The following is a 12151-nucleotide window of genomic DNA, read 5'->3' on the forward strand; positions in this document are numbered from 1 at the left end:
AGCTAGAGAAAATGCTATTGAAAAAATTATGAAAAAGAGAAAATACTTTTGTAATACTATATTGTATTTATCTAAAAAAATCCACATAGAAGTGGATCCATGTACTCCAAACCCCTGTTGTTCAAAGGTCAACTGCAGTTTAATTTAAGATTATCTATCTGTATTGTCAATTAACCCAATGAAAATTAAAATGCATGAGCAAGAAAGTTTCCAGAAATCTTCCTATGTGTAAATATTTACCTTTTATTCTTTATTTTTTGTTGTTGTTAACAAACTCTGAGGTCAGTATGAATAATTAGTGACATATCTTTCTTTTTAAGGGAGTTGGATGCAGAACTTTGTCAAAAGGGCTTCTGCAATGTTTAGTCAATATCATGCACAACAAACAGTCAAAAAATTTCTGTAAGTAAAAATATTAATTTCCTAATTGATGCCCATAGGTTTACATTTCTCCTTTAAGTTTGTCACATTCGTTCCTTGGGCTGAAAAGTCTGGTGGCTTGAATGTACACTGGACCGCAGGAAAGACCAGCTCAGAAATATAGATGGTTTTGTTTTTCTTTGTCAAGCATTGAAGGATAGAGGGTCTACCAGTATAGACTAGTTCATATGCGTAGATGTCTTGGGTGTCTTCCAGGAAACCTCTTATCGCCTGCCACTTCTTGATGGCCAATAAAAACTCAATTCTTATTTGTTCCATATTAATAGTATACTAAGCTTCTCGATTCTACATTACAGATCTTAATATAATGATTGTGTCTGGTTAGGTAAGATGTAACTTGAGCTTTCATTTTAAGAATTTAATTTTACTAATCTTCTCAACATATATTCATTATTCAAAAGTTGGGCTATGTTTTTTATGGGCCACTAATATATCATCTCTAGTGCATATGTAATAACATGAAAATTTCAAATAGTTTTCATAAGACACAGAAAATGTGCTACCTGGAAACAGTACTGATTTTGGTTGTTGTTTCCACTTTCAATTTTGAAATTTCTGTGAGAATGAGTATGTAATGATAAGATGGTTGTTCTAATCTGGAGTGATTTTGCCTCCAGAAGGGATATTGACAATGTAGGTAGACATTTTTGTCACAATTAGGGGAAAGAGAGTTATTGGTATCTGGTGGGTAAAGGCTAGGGATACTAAGAAACATCCTATTGCTAAAGATACAATGAAGAGGAGATCTGGACAACAAAGAATTGTCTGGATCAAAATAACAATAGTTCTCAGGTTGAAAACCCTGTTCAAATAAATACTGTAAAAATACCTTTGAAGATACTTATACTACAAAGGAACACACTTGAGAAGTCAAAGTGTATTTCAAGTTATTAAAATATGTGAAAGATAATGCATGTGAGACTCCAACATATGCTTAGTAATTGCTTCATAATAGGAAGTCATATTTTTATTAAAATAAAACATGAAAAAGTGAACAGTCCCTTATGATGGAAGTAAATCCAAAAACTTTATCTAAATAGAGAAAAATTATTTCTCTGTTCATGTTACCATAATAGATAATGCATCTCAAATCTGCATTTAGAAGATGTAATGTGATGCCATAATAAAAACATCAATGGGGGCTCTTGGGTGGCTTGGTTGGTTAAGCATTCACTCTTGATTTCCGCTCAGGTCAAGATCTCCCAGTTCATGAGACTGAGCCTCGCATTGGCCTCAGTGCTGGCAGTGTGGAGCCTGCTTGGGATTCTCCCTCTCCTTCCCTTCTGCCCCTCTCCACTTGTGCTCTCTCTCTCTCTCTAAAAATACTTGAATAAGCATTAATAAAAAATATCAGTAGAGGTGACAGATGGCAACTATACTCGTGGCAAGCATTTTGTAATATATAGAATTATCGAATCACTATATTGTATACCTGAAACTAATATAATACTGTATGTCAACTATACTTCAACAAGAAAGAAAGAAAGAAAGAAAGAAAGAAAGAAAGAAAGAAGAAAGGAGGGAGGGAGGGAGGGAGGAAGGAAGGAAGGAAGGAAGGAAGGAAGGAAGGAAGGAAGGAAGGAGGAAAATATCCAGATAGAATGAGCCTGTAATTCTTTAACTTCTCATCTCCTTCTGCGTCCAAGTCTGGCTTACATATATCCACTCAATAAATTTCATTTTACTTAGTCAAATTACAAAAATATATTCAGCTTTATTTTTGGTGAAGGCAAGCTTCTGTTTTATTACTGTGTTATGCTATCAATGGTGTTTTTAAAAATAGTTCTGAATTAATACCAATAACTAAGTTGCAGCCCTAAACTCATAAAAGAAGTGGAATGTGCATTTTCTAATAGCAACCGTCTGATACAGACTTATTGGTGCGAGTGTTGTGGGAGAGATAATGTGGCCCTTGAGAGGAAGTAGCAAGAGGAACTCTGACAGAGTAAAGCTCATGACTGCAGATCACTCTCCTCCTTTCTTTTGCTTTGTGTCTCCTCAGACACAATTATCTGAGGACTGCGGAGCCCAAATGAGTAGTTAGCCATAGTTTCTGCCTCTCTTTGTCAAAATACTTAATTACATATAGGCTCTTCTCCTTCAAGGAATTCTTCCCTTCCATTTTTACTCCCTCTTTTATTTCCTGATACACATTTTTCTCCACTAAATACGTAAGAAGGACAGAAATTGGAGCTGATTATGATTTCCTCTGCTTTTCTGTTCTTATACTGATCCTTCTCTTACTTCAGCTCTTTCTCTCATGAGCAGGATCTGCATTCTCAATTCCTAGTCTCACAAGCCCTGTGGATTTGTATCCGTTCATGGGATAATCTATAGAGCAGTGTTTAATGATGAAAATGCAGCACACTTCCATTGGAGGCTTCCATTTCAGGAATATGTTTCTCCCATTTCTCTGACCTAGGGTTTCTCACAACAGTACTTATGTCAACCCACACAAAGCACTTAGAATTTTTGATAGTTCTTGGGGAATTCCCATAAAATAAATTCTGCTTACTTCCGGTACCAAGAGATCAAGAGAAAATGCGGTGTAAATGCACCAGGTACATGTGTGACATAGAACTACTTGGGAGTGGCTCAGTGTTAAATTTTATTTAATTCTTTGAGATACACAAGCCTTGAAGTATACTCTGGGAAGACTTAGTAACACTGGTCCTCTCTTCTTGGAGCGTGTATCTCTTTCTTGCCTTCTGTCAGCTTTACTTTTGCAAGCAGCAATGGGTTGCAGGTCGCATGCAGTAAGCAATCCTAATTTCATTTTCCTGGCACTCAAGTTTACATCGGCCATTACCCTTTCTGCACTCTCTCCTCAAACCCAAGCTACCATAGTGGGGATATTTCTTTCTGGCTGTAAGAAGGAAAGAATGACTGAAATTAGTAACTTAGCCATGGCACACCCATATTTTAAAAGGAGAAGGTCCAAGAAGTAGAAGATTATTGTGTAGGTCAAAAGAAAATGTCCTCCTTCTAATTTATGACAGGGAAAATCTTACTGAAGAAAGTTTAAGCTCATGTACTGTCCCTTGATGCAAGTAAATCCTGAAAATTAGAAAGTGCCTTGGACCTAAGTTAGGTGTGCCAGCTTGCTTCCTTACAAGTGACTGGACAGTAAGTAACTCAAGGATAGTTCCCCAAATCAACAGCCCAAGAAGTGCTCATTATTTATCTTCTCTCAGGTTTGGCCTCTACAGTTATCCAATTGCCTTTGAATTCCCCCTTTTCTGCTTTCAAAAATATTATTTCGACACAACGTTGTGTTTTTTGAGTTCTGCAAGTGACTTCTATTGTAGATTTATTTTACTTTTCTAAAATCTTGAGAGACAGGTAATTGTAAGCAATTCGTCCGAATTCCTACAATTCCCCCGGGTCTCTTGGGATTTACATCCCCAAAGAAATTATTTAACTTAGACACGTGTCTGATGACAGCACTGATTTAAAAAATGGGAATGACTAGAGGTAAGGCCATTGTTAGCCATTACATGATTTTTAATATTACCAGTGCTCTGAACTACATGTTTTATCATATCATTTAGAAATTGATTTTCACTTAAAGTTTATATTTAAAATAGTTGGGGATACTTGGGGAATTGGGAGATATTGGTCTGATAGGTTGTAAGATTCTTTACAAACCAAATATATTTTAAGTTTATATTTCACTATATGTGCTGGCCCATTTGTTTTCATAAACCGTATGTTTTGGTGCATTTTTCGTAGACACGTCATTTTACTCATGTGGTGAGATTAAAGGGAACTGGTGTGGGAGAATTCTGAATATTGCAGATGGCTGACTGAAGGCCAGATTCAAATATTTTTGTAAACTCGTGGTATGAAAACAAATAAACTTTGCCACTAGTTTCAACCATAATTAGGTCTAGTGTTCCAATCAGTCCCCTTAAAGGCCAGGCCTTTCTACCTAGACATGCTGTCTGCATTTCCAACAGTTGGTGGTAAGTAGTGATACTTCTCGGTGAATATATGGACTCAGAGCTACATATTCTATATTGTTGGTATACAGAGCTGATATAAAACCTAGCTATTCTATTAAAATTAGCTCTCTTCTCACTATAACTGATGCAATGCAGAATATGACACAATTTACAGTAGAATAGTTACATTGCACAGATTGAATGCTAACTTCTAAATGTTGTTATTTATTCTATAGTTTCTGAGAAGTTACTATTATCAAACCCATGTATGATTTGCCAGTGACAGAAACCTGAATTGTATTCGACAAGAGGACTGTCACACTTGATGGTGTTGATCAATATTCCACCTTAAACTGACCTCACCCCTTCTCTTATTCATTCTTTGTCTTATTTCACCTTTCTAAAAATATTGTCTCCTTTCTTGTCATTTTCAGCTCAAAATATAAGTATTCCCCAGGCCTGTGTGTTTGGGTCACTGACATTCACCTTTGCAAGCCTCCAGTCACTCATTCAACTATTAGGTACACCCCTTGTTAAACGCTAAGCCAATCCCTAGTGCAGGCTTTCTCCCCCTAAACACTATTGACCTTTTGAGTTGGACAATTCTTTGCTGTGGGATGCTATACTGTTCACTGAAGAATGTTTAACAGCATCCTTGGCCTCTGCCCACTAGATGCCAATAATACCTGTTGTGACAACCGAAAACGTCTCCAGACGTTGCCTAATGCCTCCTTGGGGGCAAAGTTGCCTCTAATTGAAAACGCTGTTTTCAGTGATTAAAATTACTGTCTTGTGATGCTGTGATAAGCCAAACATAACTGTCTCCACCCTCAGATACATTGTTTGCATACTGTCTTCTCTCTGATGTGTCTGTGGATCACTTTCAGGAAAGTAAGCTCTTTTTTCAGGACTCTCACAAAGCATTTTGTATGTATCATTCATACTGCATCTATTAACATGTTAACATGCTAGGGAGTTTCATTAAATAGTATATAAAGTTTTATTTAATATATAAGTTAGAAATGGACAAGGCATTTCCTAAATATTTTTCAACCCATAATTTCTTTTTATTTTCACTCACCTGCTGTTTTATCCTTTAGGCTACCATTAACTTCCTTGGAAATGGGGGGAGGGGAAGCATGACAATTCTTGCGGCACAAAGCTATACTATCCCATTCAAAGTATATGTCAGATTTAAAGAAAAGTGATTATTGGCAATAACATATTTTTTTCAGTTTGTCAGGTAAAGTCAAACAATACCTGGGAGTGAAACAATACTTTATTTCTAGACATTTGGTGCATTTATAACCTCTATAAATGAAGAGGAAAGCTAAATGACTTCAACAGACATTTCCCTGCATAGACAATGGCTTTTATCTGGACATCTCTTCATCTATAACAGTCAGAGTGAGAAAAGAATGAAAATTTTCTGTCTCAATTTTGAGTAAGGATTTTTACACTTTGCAGGTGAGATATAAGAACAACCGAAGAACTCTAAAAGAGTCACACATATGACAATTCAGTTCGTGTAGTTTAATTCAACCCCCACATGTTGGTGAGCTATAAGTTGAAAGACAGCATTGTTATTGTTTTATTATTTTCTACATGTCTAGATTTTCTATCATACTTCCTTAAATTTGTACGGAAAAATATGTATCCTGACATATTTCTTTTACTTTGAATTTTTTGTTGTTGTTGCTGGTAAGGGTAGTTTTCTAAAAGTTTGGTACATGTGTGATTAACAAGGTCAATGACTTTACTTTGAAAATATAAGAAAAATATGCAAAAAGTTAATAACAGTGATGCACTCATGGTGTAATCTATGCTACTGTTTCCCCACTGTATCCCCAACTGGTGTTTTTTTTTTCTCTTTTTTTTTCTTTGAGAAAGAGAGAGAGAGGGAGAGAGAAAGAATGAGAATGTGCACATGCACGTGTGCGTACACACAAGTAGGGGAGGGGCAGGGGGAGAGGAAGAGAGAATCTTAAGCAGGCTCCATGCCCAGCACAGAGCTGGATGTGGGGCTTGAGCTCAAGACCATGAGATCATGACCTGAGCCAAAATAAGGAGATGAAGACAACTAACTGAGCCACCCAGGCGCCCCTCCCCAACTGGTTTTGAATCTTTAAGTCTACAGGACACATGACTTTTCAGTTTGTTGATAAATGCACAAATGACTTTAATTATTGGTAGGAGCGCCTGATATAGCTGTTAGGAAGAAAAAATAAGTTCCTAAGACATAAAAATGCTTGACATCGCAGTCTAATCATGCTAGCTATTTTGAAATTAAAAGAAGAAAAAGATTTATCACATGTTAAAAGCTATATGAATCTGCATAGAATTTCTTTTTCGCCCTTTCTAGTGCTGGCAAAGAAAATCCAGAGATCATTTTCTAATAAGTTTTGAATTTTTTTTTTCAACGTTTATTTATTTTTGGGACAGAGAGAGACAGAGCATGAACGGGGGAGGGGCAGAGAGAGAGGGAGACACAGAATCAGAAACAGGCTCCAGGCTCAGCCATCAGCCCAGAGCCCGATGCGGGGCTCGAACTCACAGACCGCGAGATCGTGACCTGGCTGAAGTCGGACGCTTAACCGACTGCGCCACCCAGGCGCCCCATAATAAGTTTTGAATGGAAAGAAAGGAAGTTATTCTCTTAGTTAAATGAACAATTAACTGTATTTCTTTGTTACTTCATTGATGCTTGACCCCTATTTAGAATTTTATCTACTTGCAACCTCTAAATGATAATGTATCAGTTTATTAAGTATATACATTTTTAGATTGTCATGATGGACTTTATAGTATTCACAATGAAAGAATAAGTTAATTTATTCTCTTAGGCCTCTGTTATGATTTCTGTTGGGCCTTAAGAAATCAGCCAGGTACCAAGAAAGGGATATTTTTCCTAAGAGTGAGTGACTTTGAGCCTAATTTTAATGCCAGTTAGGTAGACTTGGGCTACGTCTTAAGGTCTTTAAATAGAAAGTTTGAGACTCAATGATCTCTTCTTTCCCAAAATGTATTATTCTATTTCTGTAAAATTCATACTTACACATTAACTCAGGAGGAGAGAATCTTGTTACATAACTGATGTGAGGAAGTAGCCTTTGAGGGTGGAAAAAAAATCTCATGAAAAATATAGCTCGTGTATTTGTATTACATTCAACATTCATGTGATCTGTAGCACTCAAAGACAGAGGGCAGCGACCAGAAATATATAAAGAAAAGCTAACAACAGACATGATTTGCCTGTATGACAAGAACAGAATAGTAAGAAAGGCTTCTGATAATCGGAAGTAGTATACTGGCATAGATTAAAAAGAAGGAAAAGGTAAATCGATCTTTGTCTAGCACTGAATCATCTATCCCATACCAGTTGATTATGCTAATGAACAATTTTTCCAGTAAGAATTGTTTCAGTAACAAATTGTTTCAGAATGAAGCTGATAAGACTAAGGTATTGATTTAATCTTTTAAAACTTTTTATTTTGAAATCAATTTAGATTTACAGAAGAGTTGCAAGGATAATAGAGGTGAAATTCCCATTATGGTAAACATCTCACTCAACCATGCTACATTATCAAAACTAAGAAATGAGCATTGGTATAATACTATCAACTAAACTGCAAGTTTTATTCACATATTACTAATTTCCCCACGATTGTCTTTTTTTTTTTTTTTTCCCATTCTCGGGTTCAGTCCAGAGTACCACATTGCATTTAGGATAAAAATTTTTAAACCCTATGTTGTTACCATATTTTTAATAAGCAACAACTTATGCTTCTGCAAATTAATTAGCATAAATATTTACATGTTACCTGGTAAAATTGTGACCCAAAAGAGCAGAATAAAGAAAAAGAGATGAATCTTCATGGTGGAGTTTCTTAGGAAAAAACAAATATGTCAACAGATCTTTTTCAAGTCAAGTGTTTCCAAATAAGAAAACAGAGAATGCTTTTATTTATAGATTCTCCAGGGAAGTGGTTTTAACTACTGAGGCTTATCAATAGCAAGAACATTTGTATGCTTGGTTGAATTGTGCCATGTTCAAAGAACATGGTCACAAGAATTATTACTAAATTTTTCTCATAAAAGTAAAACCTGCTTGTGTTACCTTAGACTCTCATGAAAACATAACTTTAAGAGACTTGTAAAGGAAATGTGTTTGGATTGCTAAAAACATCAGAGTGGGAATGTTATAGTAATACATTCCTCTATTATATGTTATATATGATGATAAATATTCTAGTATTTTTAGTATTAAATTACTGAATGTCAAAACTACAGGATTTTATAGCTATAAGCTTCCATTGAAATCACTTTTGTTTGCAGATGAGAACCAGGGAGATTAAATGATTTATTTTTATTCGTATAATGTGTAATTATTTTTTTTATTTTGAGTTTTTATTTAAATTCTAGTTAGTTAACATATATGGTAAAATTGGTTTCAGATGTAGAATTTAGCGATTCATCACTTATATATATAATGTGTAATTTTTTAGATGTGACATGATCAAGAAATTCTGGGTTCACTAAGTATGGGAAATACTCTATATAACGGGTTTTAAAGTATGATTTATGAATGTTTTATAATAAATCATTTGATTTTACAATTCTGATGTCTAATATCTTTAATTCTGTGATGGAACTAGAAGTATATTCTGATCCAATCTGCATATTGCCCTCATCTATTATTTCATATACAGGAGGAAAAGCTGGAAGTTTTACACAATACCCAGAATCTGATGCTGTAAACACAGAACACTAATTGATCCTCTCCTACCAGAGTCAAGGGATTTTCTAGGACAATGGTTCTTAAACATTAGCTACATCACAATCCCCTAGAGGGCTTGTTAAAAACAAATTGCTAGGCCCCACCTCCAGCATTTCTGATTTAGTAGGTCTAGAATGGAGCCTAACAATTGCATTTCTAACAAGATCACGGAATGCTAAGACTGCTGGAAGGGGCCACGTGTTACTCAGAGAAACCAGATTCATTCATTCTATTAAACATCAGAAAAATGAATCCCAGGGTCATAGGATTTATGTCACAGATGAGTAAAGAATGTGGGGACTGCTTAGGGATAATCAAATCCTCTTGTTTACAGGTGACAAAGGTGAAATCAAAAGAGATTAACTCACTTGCCTGACATTCGTTATCCTTTACCCAAAAATATTTCAAATGATAAAGTACAAATCAAATGTAAGGAATTTGACTTAGCTATGCTTTCTTTTTGGAAAAGAAAAAAAAAAAAAAAGAAAAGAAAAACCCTGAAAATTCAGCCTCAGCTGATAGGAGAAAGACCACTTCAATGTATCACCATGCAACATTTAGTCAACAAATGGTTATGGAGTACTACCATTTGCCAAGATGGAATTTGCTATAAGCTGATAGCATCTAAGAAGAAAAACCAGAGTTTAAATATTAATGTGGAGGATGACATCAACCGAAGTGGTGGGATGAGAACCTCTGAGAACCTGCCCCTCAGGAAAAGCAATGAAAAAGCTCCCAAAAACTGTCAGAGTTAACTTTTTCAGAACTGTGAAAATTAACAAAAGGCTAGGAAAAACTCAGAGTGCTAATTCAAGAAAAATGGCTTGATATGTTTATTTATTCTTTTTAAATTAAAATTTTAATCACCTTCTTAAAATGTTTTAAGTTTATGTTGAAATATTGGTTATAATTTTCATGTGTTGTGACAATACTTTTCTTATTGTGTATTAGGATAATAAACTCATGTTTATGTATTTTTCTTGGTTGGATTTGGATCATATGTGATTATGTGATTATACATTTTGATCCAAAAGTAGGTAGTTTGGCTTAGTTTTTTCGGTTCCACAAAGCCTTTGCACTGAAATGCTAAGTATTGCCATAGCCACTCTGAGTAAGATACATTAATATATGTGATTAATTTGCATTTACTGTTATGAGGACACAATGAAGTGTGGCTTGTCAGAAATTATTGCTGTTTATACATGCCTCTCATTTGTATGTATGTGATAATATGTATTATAAATATTTCTTAAATATTTTACAATACAGCATATGACAAGAGGATAAAACTTTTAAAGTATTTACCTAAACTAGTGGAGAGCTAGTCCATGTGTGCAAGAAATATGTGCCTCTACAGAATTAAATGTGCTAAGATTTTAGTAGACGAAATACCAGTACGAGGAAAAGAAGGGAGTCAGGAAAGTTTAGATCATTAGACTGGGATGCAAGGCTGATCCTGAGTGACATAGATAAAAAAAAAAAAAAATGGTTGGATGCATCCTTAGGCTCCAGTGCAAACTACAAAAGGAGTGGCAAAACCATAGAGGACTACGCCCACAGAATCAGCAATCTGAGGAATCTTGTGTCTCTTAGGAAAGTGTCTACTCTAGTAACCTTGCTACAACCAATCATTGGCTGGGAGCAGCCTCTGAAGAGTACTGCCTCAGCACAAATGCAGAGGTTTATCTCAAAGCCTAGCAGCTGGGGCCCTTGATAAATCACAGTCACATTTCATGGCTATTTATGTCATGTAAACTTATTTCTTTACCTAGGTTTGAGGAGCACCTCCTCCATGACCCCTTTGGATCCTTCCTCTTAAAGGCAAACGTAGAAGACATTTATGGATTTATACTATTATTGATCTCTGGGTCTCGACTGGTGCTTATTCATTCCCTCCTCTACTGTCTGTTCTGATACCCTTCACCCTTAGCTATCACATCAGCAGGTTTTGTGGCTTTTCTGGAGATGTGATCTCACCCTTGTTCCTTATGAGTTTGAGCCCTTGATGATAACGGCTTTTTCAATAGATTGTTGCTGCACATATCTATTAACAATTACAATGGAGCAAGGCAATACCACAAGCGTTCTGCACATTCCATACTCTTCAATTTCCTTGCATTTGTTCTGGATCAGTAATGGGGGCATCTGCTTTTGCAATGTAAAGGATCTGAAATCACTTGAATCTAGAATCTTTCATTTGTTAACTTCAAAGGTTTCTGAAGAGACCATGAGAGGGTAGGTCTACTGAAAGACTGTTTTTAAGTAATACTTCCTCCAAATTTTTGGCCTGCCTGGGGTTCACCATGATCTACTTATAGCCACTAACTCCATGGCAGATGAAATTGGTTCTTGGAACTACACTACCATAGCATCAACTCTTTGCGTGTATCACATCATCGAAGGAGGACTGCAATGAAAATTCACCATGTCCCTTCTGACAAACAATTCTTTCGGCATTGCTCAAGCTTTAATATTAAATTTTGTGACTTTATTCATTACAAAGATACAAGAGCAGATGTTCTCACCTTTGAATGATGCTAGGAATGATCCTGTTCTAACTTCATACACCTCTTTGTTTCATTCTGTCAGCCATTGTTTGTTATAGTATACTTACATAATAGCATAGAAAATGTCACAGATCCAGTGTGGTAAGAAATATTTTACTGTTCATTAAAGATAATTTTACCCTGATCATTAAGTCTTTTGCAACTCACACCCATAGCCATATTGCTACAGTTTTTTTTTTTTCTAATTCTGGCAACTAGAAAATAGGAATAGGTGAAATTTGTAATCCAGCCATGGCATGTGAAGTATCCTGGGCCATGAGGATTTAGATCAGGGGTCAGGAAATGGCTTTCAGGCCAAATTTTCCTATTGACTGTTTTCATAAATAAAGTGTTTTTGGAGCACAGCCACACCCATTTGTTTTTATGTTGTCTATGCTGCATCTGTCTTTCGCATAGTAGATTGCAGCAGACATAGCTGATGT

The 12151-nt window shown here is 35.7% G+C and overlaps 1 protein-coding gene across 1 annotated transcript; it reads right to left on the reverse strand.

Moving 5' to 3' along the window:
- Positions 1-3158: 3158 nt before the first annotated feature.
- On the reverse strand, positions 3159-8261 carry LOC101082313 (beta-defensin 110). The gene is made up of 2 exons (XM_003986228.4): positions 8207-8261; positions 3159-3307 (listed from the first exon to the last, which is right to left on the reverse strand). The coding sequence occupies exons 1-2, from the start codon at positions 8259-8261 to the stop codon at positions 3159-3161; spliced, it is 204 nt and encodes a 67-aa protein (XP_003986277.3).
- Positions 8262-12151: the final 3890 nt, after the last annotated feature.

Source organism: Felis catus, chromosome B2, assembly GCF_018350175.1.
Source record: "Felis catus isolate Fca126 chromosome B2, F.catus_Fca126_mat1.0, whole genome shotgun sequence".
NCBI lineage: Eukaryota > Metazoa > Chordata > Mammalia > Carnivora > Felidae > Felis > Felis catus.

Bases quoted from the DNA above. Each gene is read 5' to 3' on its own strand.
- LOC101082313 (XM_003986228.4), bottom strand. From the start codon at position 8,261: ATGAAGATTCATCTCTTTTTCTTTATTCTGCTCTTTTGGGTCACAATT. The intron at 3,308-8,206 runs GTAACATGTAAA...TCCTTCTTACAG, and splicing joins TTGGGTCACAATTTTACCAG to CCAGAAAGAAATATCCCCAC.